General features: G+C 36.4%; 1 protein-coding gene across 2 annotated transcripts in view; it reads right to left on the bottom strand.

The window, feature by feature from the left end:
* UPF2 (UPF2 regulator of nonsense mediated mRNA decay) overlaps positions 1–12,809 on the bottom strand; it is a 69,685-nt gene that overhangs the window by 26,738 nt on the left and 30,138 nt on the right. For both annotated transcript variants that reach the window (XM_063323624.1, XM_063323625.1), the window contains exons 9-15: positions 12,674–12,782; positions 11,345–11,458; positions 10,393–10,509; positions 4,390–4,575; positions 3,650–3,853; positions 2,724–2,999; positions 421–604 (exon numbers count right to left, since the gene is read on the bottom strand). In XM_063323624.1, the coding sequence (XP_063179694.1) occupies positions 421–604; positions 2,724–2,999; positions 3,650–3,853; positions 4,390–4,575; positions 10,393–10,509; positions 11,345–11,458; positions 12,674–12,782 (1,190 nt within the window). The remainder of the gene's footprint in view (positions 1–420; positions 605–2,723; positions 3,000–3,649; positions 3,854–4,389; positions 4,576–10,392; positions 10,510–11,344; positions 11,459–12,673; positions 12,783–12,809) is intronic.

The following is a 12,809-nucleotide window of genomic DNA, read 5'->3' as shown; positions in this document are numbered from 1 at the left end:
CCATCAGTGCTCACCAGCCAACAGGATGCAGCAATTGAGTGCACAGAAACTCCTTGCTTTCTGTAGCAGTGTGCTTCCTAATTTTTCTGATGAAATTCATGGTTTTCTTCCTCATCATTTGCACCGTAATACTCCATATATTGTTTTTTATACATATATACACACACTCCCCCTCTCCAAATACTATACTATATTAATAGTATTCATACTGACTTTTTTTTTTTTAAAAACCACTAAATCACATTAGAGTTATGGAGGTTCTATACAATCTCTGTGGTGATGAGAAAAATGCAAATACAAAACTATTTCTATCATGAGATTAAAAACATTGTATCATGGGAATAACAACATACAAAAGATAATTTTAAGGAATACAGGAATTGTCAAAAAGACTTAATTTCCCTTGCACCAGTTTCTTACCTAATTTTATTAAGAATTCTCTTTCCAAGTCTTGCACCTGTCTGATAGCTTCTTCCAGAGAATTGCAAAGCTTTATCTTTGGTCTCAGCAGTTCCAGTGTATCACTGATCATATAGTCTATGTCTATAGGAAACGGGTGGTCCTTTGTCCAAACATCCAGACTTTTTTTCCACCAAACATACCGCTAGAATACAAAACATTCAAATAAATTATATGCACACTGGCATTTATAAACTATTTAACTTCTGAAGTTTGCAGTGCCTAGCCATGTTTGTACAGTAGAAAATGCAAAAGATTTCACATCACTACACTCCTCATTTCACATAACAATTAGATATTTTGATATCACTAAATAGTGTTTGATAACATGGGATACCACAAACGTTAAGAATATGGTCCTTTTACCATAATGACTGTTAGAAGTATGAAGACTGAGCAAAAACGCACTGAAAAGAAAGTGCCTCCTAAGGGCAGATTCTTCCTATGAGAGATGGGCACTTAACAATTGGCCAACTTTCAATTCCTTCCTTCATACATTTTTTAAGAAAATGAATTCCCGCAAGGGCATATTATGAGGAGAAAGGGAGAAACATCACAAAAAGTTTTAAGCCTGCAGCTAGCATGAAATGACTTACCCACTTTGCTTTGTAACAAATTAGTGCATACCCCTTACAACACAATTGTAAAAAATAAATGCCGATCTTAAGTGACCCTAACAGTACAATCTGAGAACAAAGGCATTGCAAAAATTGCATCTGAAGTAGAAGTAACAGAACGTTTATTTAAAAGGTGACATGGTCAAAAGGAAAGCCTGTTGAAATTGAAAGGTGTAACAAAAATATAACTTCAAGTGTGAGTTTATTTTGGGTTTAAAAATGGGACCATACTGTAATTCAAAAAAGATCACTTCACATCTCAGATACAGATGAAGGATATGCATCCTGAAGGTCTGAAATAAGTTGTTATGACCCCAATTTTTAATATCCTTGTTTTAGTATAACTTAAAGAGAGAAGCAGAAAGAAAAAGATATTAAATCCAAAGAGTTTTAGCATGAATTCCATGGACTGGAATTCCACATTTTCTCAGAGGAACCCATTCCAGTGTTTAACATTCCCATTACAAAATCTTTCCCCCTCCCTGCTCCATCTATTGAGTCAGAACTTCCCTTGCTGCAACTTGTGACCACTACCTTTCATCCTTTCACCATGCACGCCTGAGAAGTATCTGACTCCTCCTGCTCCACAAACACAATTAGCTGAGGACAGCGACCTAATTAGCACTCTTCCCCAAGCTGAGCAAACCCACAGTGCGAGACCCAAGAGCCTCCTGATCACCTTTTGGTGACCCTCCACTGGACTCAGCTCAGTTTGCTGATGTCTCTCCTCTCATCTGCCAGGGAGCCCTGAACTGGAAACAGTGCTCCATATGTGGCCTCACAAGTGCCAAGCAGAAGGGAAGTGGGAAATCATCACTCTCCTCAATCTGCTGGCTACACCCTTCCCCACACAACACAGTACACTGTTGGCCTTCATCACCCTAACAGTGTAGAACTTGATGTCACGTTAGAATCACAGAATTGCCTAGGTTGGAAGGGACCTTTCAAACCATCTAGTCCAACCATCAACCTAACTGACAAAACCCATCACTAAACCATATCTCTAAGCACTATGTCTACCTGTCTTTTCAATACCTCCAGGGATGGTGCCTCAACCACTTCCCTGGGCAGCCTGTTCCAATGCTTAATAACCCTTTCAGTGCAAAAACTTTTCCTAATATCCAGTCTAAACCTCCCTTGGCGTAACTTGAGGCCATTTCCTCTTGTCCTATTGCCTCTTACCTGGGAGAAGACACTGACCCCCACCTTTCTACAACCTCCTTTCAGGTTCATACAGCCCGGGAGTCCCAGCTCTAGTCCTGCAAAGCTGCCGTCTCGGCAGTCTGTGCCAGGCAGTATTGTTGCATGGAGCTGTTCCATCCCAACTGGACGACTTTATACTTACCTTTGCTGGAATTCACAACATTTCTATTAGTCCATTTCTCCACTTGCTGAGACCCCCTGAAGGAGGGAAACTAAACCCTTCAGTGAATCAACTGCTACCCCAGTGTTCTGCAAGTTTGTTGGAAAAGTAACATCTACATAACTGAACATACACATGACTTTAAAATAACACTGCTATCAGACAGACAAGATTCTAAAAATTATAGTACTAGAGAACAAGAGAAACATGTAACAGACTGACCTACATTAACTTGTTAAAAAAAAAATAATCTACAGCACTATATAAAATTTAGTTTAGAATACCTGAAAATATACAAGGAAGCAATCAAGTTTTCGTTTGCTGGATCCTCTGTCAAAATACTGCCCACAGGTATCGAGGATTGTACAGACTAGTCTGATCCTGAAAAGATGCTCTGGAGGATCCAGTGGACTAGGACTACCATCAGGGTTCACGCCAAATGATGTGAAAGAATACAGAGTTCGAAATATTACAGCTGACTCCACCATTCGATAATTGTAAAGCTCCCCCAGAAACTTGGCACTGCTGATCCGCCGCTGGTTAAACTTCGGTTGGTTAACCTTTATCAAAAAATAACAAAAAAAAAAAAATCACTTCTTCATGCAGATACGATAGACTCCTTTCGAAAGGGTTGTCAGTTTGTTTCTTTGCTTTTTTTTAATTTTAAATTGATAGAATTCATTACAATAAAAGATGGTTATTTATGGTGACATACTTACACAAAATTAAACACTAAAAAGTACCGAAGGTATTTATGAAAGCTGGTAAACCAGTAGTTATTATAAAGTTCAAATACATTTAACAAACTCTATCTTAAATCTATGATAATTTTTCTTTGCCCAGAGAATTCTTGTAACTATAATCCCAATCAAAATATGGGCTAGCCTCCAAACTTACTTGAAATTGCATGAATTTGACTACACAGTGCAAGAATAAATTGTATCCCCCTACTAAATAAGGGGGGCAAAATAACAGTCCTGGTAATCTTTGCAGTTCGATGGGTTTTTTGGAGGGGAAGTTTGGGTTTTTTTTTAATTTAAATAAACCTACAAAAGGAAACCTTCCTTCGAAAGGAAACCACTGAGACAGGTGAAGTCATCAGATAAAAATCCAGAATCCAAGGATTCTTTTCTTTAAGCATGATTATTTTATTGTTTTCCTTTCAACATCAGTAGATGAGTATGGCATAATAAAAATGCTGTCTGTTTACCTCCATTCCAAGTCGAATATCCTCTAGCACTCCATCCACAACATGGATTCCGACATCTTCCTGGTAAAGGACCAACCCTGCTAAGAGGTTGGCTACACAGTGAATACTATTATATTTCACATTCCAGATGTTGATCATACAGCATATAACATAGTCTTTTACTTCTGCATCCTGCCAAGGCAGCTTGCGCATCTGTCTCAGGACCTAAACCAAGTTTTAAGACAAGCTTAACATTTTAGCAGGCAAAATATCAAGATATTCACTGTCATCCCCTCTCTCTCACAGTTGGGATGAAAATGCTCGAAGTGGCTGCAAGCGACCTCATTCTCTTTTTCAAGCATCCTCTAGATCTGCAGTAGCTACGGAAAACTTTAGAGATGTAACCCAACTGCTGTTCTCTAACTACTACTCAAGCTGTCCAAATCTGTTCCATGATTTCCTTGCTCTTACACAGTCTGTATTTAACTGCAGTCTTCTACTCTGAATGCAAGATATTTAGTATGTAGATTCTTATTTCGTTCTCTATTTGTTCAGCACTTAATGACTGTGAAGAACGGAGGTCTATGACTGGTGCTTCCATGCATTACAATAAAAGAAATTGAGCTATCTTAACGATCAGGGATACATAACCAATCCCTCTTCCTTGCAATTAAAAAAAAATTATAACCCTCCCCAAGTCATTTGAGAGTTAGTACTACATCACTTCCAGTAAAATCTGTAAAGATTTCAGAAGGATTTACCTTCTCTGTGGTAACCTTGGAGAGATCCTTGTAAAGAAGCTTACGAATATATTCCTGCAAAGGAGGACGTTTTTTCTTCACAGTTTTTTCAGCTGGAGGAGGATTACAGTAGTAATAGGCATTTTCTACCATTGTAACATAGCGTGCATCTAGATGCATTGCTTGTTTTTTTCTCATCATTTGTTCCTGGAAATAAATGCAAATAATCAGTTAAAGATGTTGACATACCGCGTTCTCAAGCCAAAGGCTTTTACAGTTAAGTCTGGGATAAAGGAAACATGAAAGGCTGCAGAAAAGGAAGTTAAAAGTTTGGGTAGAGACAAGAAAGGACAGAGCATATATATGGTTCTGTGTTGCTAATTCCAAGGTCATTTTTCTTCACAATCCCTATTTTTATAATGGTTCACTTGTGGTGAAAAAAGTTCCAGGATCGTTTTTAAAGGTTAACCTGAAGTCTAAATGTTACTGCTTAGATAAACAGTTAATAAGATTATTAGCCACTTAGTTAAATAAAATCATGTTTTGAATAAAGTAGCTGAAATACTGATTCCTTGATACAAGCATAGTGAATCATCATAAGAGCGGCAAACTACTTTTTCCATCAATATGTAACTCCAGAAAGTTTATATTGATGGTTTCACATCAATTTTCAATGGTTTAGGCAATGGCATTTTCTTTATTACATGCTCCATTGTTGCTGTTTACCGAAGTGGAACAGACTGCAAGGAAAACAGTACCTACCATAAAGTAGTACTTCAGGAAAAATCAGACAAGCTAAAGGTTACTACATGAACACTAATTACTGTGCTTATTTGTCAGGTTTGTCCTAATTTTCCTCACTGAATACAGTCTTTTCTCCATATTTCATTTTGGAAGCGTACTTTGAGATTTGTTTTGTCAGTTTTAGAACTTTTCTTGGATCTAAAAATTCTGTACAAGAACAAAAGTTCTAAGCTGCTGATTTTTACAGTTGAAGGTGTGGATGAGCTTCATTCCATTATAAAACAATTTTTAATATACATGTGTGTTTATATGTGTGTAATTCTATAAATAACACTAGATTTTTATGTACATTGCACAATCCCATATAGTCAAAAATCACTCTAAGATGGTTCAACAGGAAAAGAAACTGCACTGGTTTAGACTTTTTTACTCATTAGAGGTTGGCTACACAGTAATTTACAGCATCAAACAGCAAAACTAAGGTACAAGTAGTATTTTATCACTACACACAAATGTTAGTATGTACATTCATGTAGTCCAGTAAACTACTGGAAAGAATATAAACCTTCTTTAACTGTTGGTGAAGCAGCCCAGCTTTTCATTCTGCTGGATTTTCCACTAAACTGGAATAATTTAAAGTTTCTTTCACAGGGCAGTGGTTCAGTTCAACCAAGACGTAAATGTACTCAAAGAGCTCCTTAACCTTGAGTTTCAGCTTTTAATTCAATAAGGAAGAGTAGTTTTGTGTGACATAGCACCCAAATACCATATCTTTTCTCATCGATTGTGCGCATCTACTGCCAGGAAGGTCTCAATCTGACACAAACACTAAGGCATTTCATTTTAACCTCTTCCATGACACAAGTGGCCTTCGCTTTGATTCCCTAGCTAAAAGGCTGTTGCTTTCCAAATGGGAAATTTCTCTCAAGTAGCAGCAAGTTTACCTACAGGTGCTTAACAGATGCACAGCACTTTAACAACTAGGTACATACACCATTTTATGTGGGGAAAAACCACTTACAGCGGAAAGTTCCAAAACCTTACTGCGTCATACGTGTTAGCACTACATAGTAAATTTTTCACCATTTCTAGATGCCTTAAGAGAAGAACACATCTCTGCTGCCTTACGACATTTATCATGTTTCACTACAAACTGTAAGTTAAGTGGGGTAAAGTATAACAGAGAAAATGACAGAAGGACTTGCAAATAAAATTTAAAAAAACTGATACTACATAATTTGTATATTTTCCTGTGTTATAAGAAGTTGCATATTATATTGTAAATCATAGGTTGTAATTAAAATGCTTCTTCCCAGCAGAGACAATATGCACTTTCTTATGTCTCAAAATTACTGTAACTTATCATTTTTTGAGCAAAGTCAAGTATGTTTTCTAAGTCCTTACGTAGATGGTATTCATCTTAATCCCTGTTAAAAGTCATCACCATTTTAAACAACTGTGTGTCTTTCAACCCTTTTTCATTTAAGGCATAAAGTTAGATGGACAGGCAGGAAAGAAACCATAACAATATGCTGCCTACAATAACAAAAACCTTGACACATTTTAGAGGAAAAAAGCAAAACTTTTAGTATGAAATGTTTTAAGCGAATGAGCTACTTTGGGTCTTCATTTTATTAGGTTAAAATGAAGAACTACAGAGGTAAAGCATCACATTTGAAGATCAGGTTTGTGCTTCTCCTTTAATAAAAAGGGACAAATCACAAACAACATTAAAACATTCAAGATAAAACAGTAAAAGGGCTGGTTTTCTTCCCCCCTCGGTGAGTAAAAAAAACTTCTCTGCATGTAGTGCAGACTGCAGACCCATTTCAAAGGAAAATCTGGTAAGAATTAGCCCTTCTGGTTAACAGTCTTGCTCATGCCTCCCTCAATTCAAAAAAACCTGGTAATACCAGTTTGCATTGTGAGAAAGAGAATTATTTTTTGCAAAGTGGCACAAAAACGAGAGTACAGTCACCATGTAAAACCTGACAGACAGAAAGAGCCCAATTCAGAAAAGCATTTCAGCATGACTGACAGTTAAATTATCAGATTGTAATAAGACACTGAAACTGTTCAGCTCCTTCCCCTTACTACCTACACTGTTCTGCCCTTCCACTTATTCCAACAGTTCAAAACCAAAGTTTTCAATTTCTTGGAAGCACACTGTTGTTACAGTGAATAAACCCAGTCTCATTCTAACTACAAGTAATTACTTTGTCACAGCCTCTGTCTGCACAAATAATGTTCTCCCACAGTTTCAACTCCATCTATAAAAAAGTCACCTGGAAAAACTTAAGTTATATGTTTATAAATACAAGCGATCTTGTATTTGCCACAATTGTCTAAGTCAAAAGGATTAAAAATGCATCAGAAGGCTTAATACCAAAACCTCAAGTATTCTTTTTAGACCACCACCACAACAGCATAACAAAAGAATTTGACATTTTAACATGATGTTACAGAAACATAGAGCAAGATCATGCTGATCTTCCTTTCAAAGCACTAATTCAAATAATTCATTTATCAACAGACCAATCCTAAAGCCAAGTTAGTTTTACATTAATATTTTAAATTACATAAAAGACATTGAATGTGAAAGACTTGCCAAATAGAATGATTAACTGAAATAAACATTGCCCTGATAAAAGAAGAATCTTTAAATGATTTGCAAAACATGACAGTAGTTCCACAAAACCAGAATGTGATCGTTAAACGTTTCTCTAGAATAAGTCGCACGGTGCCACTAAGCTTGTGGCACTCTACATAGCACTTTACAAGTAATTAAGGGAAAATTAATTATTAAAAATCTATTCTTAAGTATGATTCCCTTGCACATCAGGACAAAGTAATATTGTTTTTAATAGCAGACATGTAAGCTATTTGGCATTTTACTACATAGTATACCATCAGTAATGAAGATTAAGACCCATAATGATTTCAGAAAACAACAGGCCTTAATTCTACCCATAAGTGTCATTGATAAGATCAGCTTTACATTTACATAGATTTTTTTCCCCTCCTCACAAGAGCCTAATTAGCTTGCTTTGGGAGTAATCTCTTCTACAGTTCACACTGACCAGTACCATAAGCCTACGACCCAATTTGTACAATACTATTTAAGTCAAAAGTAATCTCTATAGTTTCAACAGGGCAACATTAGAAGATTCATTTATTGAGATGGCTGTAGATTTTAAGTCTATTTAGCCTATTTTACATCTTAATCAGCAGATATTCCAAATGATTTGTCACCTCTGTCTTCTCCCGGTTCCCTAATGCATAAAAAAAAGACTACTTAACTGAAACCTTGTGAGGATTTAAGCCTCAGTTATTGAAATAGTGTTTGTGGTTTGTCTTACACTTCACAGTTAAGTCACGTTTTGCATTCATCCAGCGGATTTCAATACTACAGCTAACAATCAGCACTTTTGTAGTGCCTAAGACTAAAAGCAGTCAGCTAGGAAAAGTAGCTCTGGTAAAAGTATTTAATTTTTCCTGATTTCTAAAAGTTTTAACAACTACAAAAAATGGTAGCAATGAGTAAAGTGTCTTTTCAAGATAATGGAACAGCATTTTCAGGGGGAAAATACTTGATTACAGAAAGGAATATATTTAACAACCACCACATCATCTGGCAAACCTTTAGAAAATTGAGATTCAAACCTTTCAAGATACAAAGCACACTGCAACAAAAAGCACGAGCCAAGAACTTACAGAATTTGTGACGACACCACCACAATAAGTGCTATGACATTCAAAAAGGTTCAGAAAGAAACAGCATTTTGTGGAAAAGAACTTGTACAACAATACATCTAAGTATACAACAACTACTTCGGGGGTTGGAACCAAATGACCTTTAAGGCCCCTTCCAACCCAAACCATTCTACGATTCTGTATTTCTCCATTAACTCTGTAGAATGAGAAAGGAGGATATGGATTCAAGAGAAAGACCTGTCAAGTGTAAGCCTGTGCTTTGATAAGAAAGGAGATAAATACAGAAGAGGCAGTGATATTTCACAGCTTAAGAGCTGTGACTCTAGAAAGAGATTCCAGACACTTAAACCACTCCCTTCCAGAAGGGCAAACTATGTCCACTTTCTCCTCTGAACGCAGTGACTACTTTCTTCGCTGCAGATAGACATGTCTATATTCCTCCTGTAGTGCACAGATTTGAAGGGAACATTAAAACATCTAGTCAGACTTCTAACACAAGACCCCAGTCTATTAGTTGGTCTGTTATCTACTTTAGCTGCTTCTAATTTAATGCAATTTCCTATTGTTTGCATCTACCTTTGAAGCACTTCAACCACGTTTCACTCAGTCTCTTGCCGCGGACACAGTGTTTTAGGATTGTGTCTCAAACCGGTAAACATATTATTTAGGGCTCAAATTTGTACACTAAAAGAGACCCAAAGGTAATCCTTCAGGTTTTTTTAAATCTTTGCCAGTACTTATCTAGACTTACGGATACCACTTTTACCTTAATTACCAGTCTCTGTACTAAAAACCTTTCCTCTAGTGTCTTCATAAACTTGTTCTTCAAATTGAAAACCCCGGATTGTTACACAGTGCACAGAAACCACCTTTTACAACTGCCTTCACCTCCAGTAGTGGTATCTTATCTCCGGTTCTATTCACTACCATTTTTCCCCTCAAATAGTATCTCAGGCGTGTTCAGGTACAGCTACTATATTTTTTCAACGTCATCCTCTGTTTTTGCCCCATCAATGGATCATTTGTAGTTCAAAAGCAAAAAAACTTTTTGCTTCTGAAATTTAATCCTTTATGTTTTCTATTAAGTCATGAACAGATTTACAGGTCAACTGGATTTCTCCAGAATCCTTTCAGAAAGCTGTTCTCACAGGAAGTGCAGTCTCAGAGCTGATACAGCGCTGGACAGGATGATACGAGCCCACAGGACTTCAAACAAAGGCCAACAGCGCCAAAGCAACCCACGACTTGAACGTACGGAACACCAGCCTGTCTCAACCCCATTCCACAACGAGGAGGCAGGAGTTCAGGAACTGATTCATTCTCCTCCCATACTTGATTCTCTATTAGAGAGAGAGAGACAAGAACTTTATCCTCCCTGAGCACTCAAAATAAAATTTAATGAGAATTTTCACTTCCTAGTGCTTGAACATTGTAATTGACAATTAAGATATTAGTCACAATCATCCTTATGGTCAGACTACATCACAAAGCCAGAAAATAAAAGAAATAACTGGTTTAATTCAGTGCATGATACCCTCCCCCATAAGACAAGAAGCTTTCTCTTACCAAAAGAACACTGGTTCTTAAGTGAGACTCTGGTGATCTGAAGAGGAATCTTCCACAGGTTTCCAGCAGAGTACATGCCATTTCAATATGGTGATGAGAAAAGTCTGACAGAAGCATCTGGTATGTATTTATATAAAAAAATACAGCATGTTAAACATCTTTTTCAACTGCAGAAAACAGTAAGTTATATCTAACCAGACCTTACACTATTGAGGTGTTCTATATTCGTTAAGAAAAAAATGCAAATGCATTTCACTGATCAGACATTAACAAAACTCAAGATATTTATCGCATTAAAGAAGTATTATAAGAACAGTCTAGACCCCAAATTTAGGTTCCAGCAAGCTGAAAAACAGGATGCTAGCTTAAGCCTAAGGCACTTTTTAAAACATATTTTTAATTTGGGACTTGACAAAGATAAATTTGAATGTTTATCATCATGCAAATTGAGACTATATGCATCGAGATTCATGCTTTCCAAAGATTTGTTTTATACTTCAACAAACAAAAGCACCTGCTAAAATGGCACATAAGCCTCTCCTTGCATCACTGAATAGTTTCCTACCTCTCACCGCCCCCCGCCCCACCCCTGTTATTTTTTCTCTGTGGAGACATCAGTTGAAATCAACATAAAGTGAAAGATTTGCAATATATAGCAGATGAATAGGTAGCAATGTCTACCATCATTTTACTATGAAAATTATTCGTATTTTGGTTGTATCCAAAGGTGGAAGCTTGTTTTAATATATTCCTAACACCAGAAAAATTAGAACATTTTAACTTCTCGAACAGCTATAAAGGTCTCCTCATACACAGTTGCAACAGACATCAGGGTTTAAAACACCATATGCAATGAATTAATGGATAACATCAGCAATAGATATACGAAGGGAAATAGGACGGGGATACATCATCAGCATGTACAGTAGCAGAGGACTATCACAACACTGACCTTTAAACAGTGGAGAGTATCATTTTTGGAGAACATCTTAAACTTGGTAAGCTCACCAATAAATCTCACAGTTTTATTCTTTGTTTCAATGTTGATCTGGTCCTTTTTTCTTACCTAAAAAAAAAAAAAAGGCATTTGATTTTTAGGCCCTCAAAAATACCTACCTCTTATAAATTACTTTGACCCAAACATGCTCAATAAGGTTGGGAATTCAGAAATATTGGTATTTGTTTGGTTCCTTATGCTCTACTTTTACCTATCACTGGGTTTCCTAAAAGTCTCTCTCTACAACCTTGTGTCTTCAGAAGCTTTTGAACTTCTTTCCCACCCCCTGCCCCCCAAAAACCTTAAGTCCTTTAATATACCTACAGTTACAGGCACTCATCAACCTGGCCACCCCCTCTTTGCCACAGTGAAGTAGTGGTTAAGTATTCTAGATTCCGTATTTTTAGAATCAATAAGTAGTCTCTATATGAACAGGACCACTTGTATAGTCCTAAGGAAATATTAAACATTGACAGCAGCTTTTTCCAGTCAGGTTTAAGAAAGCATAGAGTTGTTTTTTTGGTTGTTTTTTTTTTTTCTTTTTCTTTCTACTGACATTTTACTAACCAAGTACAAATTTATATCTACCTCTGAACATAACGCACAAAATACAAAACTGCATTTCTCCCCAACAGAATCAGCTTTTCCCAAAGAACAGTTAACTTCAGATAGTTAAGACATAAGTCTGAACAATTCATACACATTTTTAATGTCGATATTAGAAAAAAAATTGAAAGCTGTGCCACAAAACTCAGAAAACAGTGAAGGAATCATCACTATGTACCATAATCAATTTGATTACAAGACTTAGAACAAAGTGAATGAAACAGTGAAAGAGACGTTTGTGAGGAACAGAAAAAATTCGTTCATGAAAACTATAAAGAAGTAATTTGAATCAAGCATTAGATTACAATAGTAACCGTTCTATTACAACAGTAACCTTATAGTAGGGAAAGTGGTGTTAGAATAAGCCAGTTCTCATTTTAAATGCAAGTTATTAATTTACAGAAAACTCTTAACACAGTTGGAGCACAGTTTCTAATTTTTGCAGCTTTTGCTTTAACTGTTGTACAGTTATATATGCAGACATATAGTAAGTTGTTAAAAAAAATTTAAATGTGCAAATCTATTATTCTAGAACAAATCTGCTCAGATGACAGAAAAATAGTCACTGAATTTAAGAATCAGCATCTACACAATATCAAACGTTATTTAATTCCCCCAAGGATGACTGTTATCAGATTTGTTAATTTGAATGCAAAAAACTGAATCAACAAAACATACATGAAATCTGAAATCTCCTTTCAGCATGGAACAAAGATCCTCTGCTACATCAGACATACAGGGATGCAATGTGGCAACCAGTCTTGCATAAAACGGTAGTAAATCCAACCTGCAGACAAAGGAGATAAAATAGACA

The sequence above is a fragment of the Chroicocephalus ridibundus genome, chromosome 1 (assembly GCF_963924245.1).
Source record: "Chroicocephalus ridibundus chromosome 1, bChrRid1.1, whole genome shotgun sequence".
NCBI classification, from domain to species: domain Eukaryota; kingdom Metazoa; phylum Chordata; class Aves; order Charadriiformes; family Laridae; genus Chroicocephalus; species Chroicocephalus ridibundus.
Note: the sequence above shows the minus strand (reverse complement) of the source record. Positions and strands in the feature narration are given on the sequence as shown.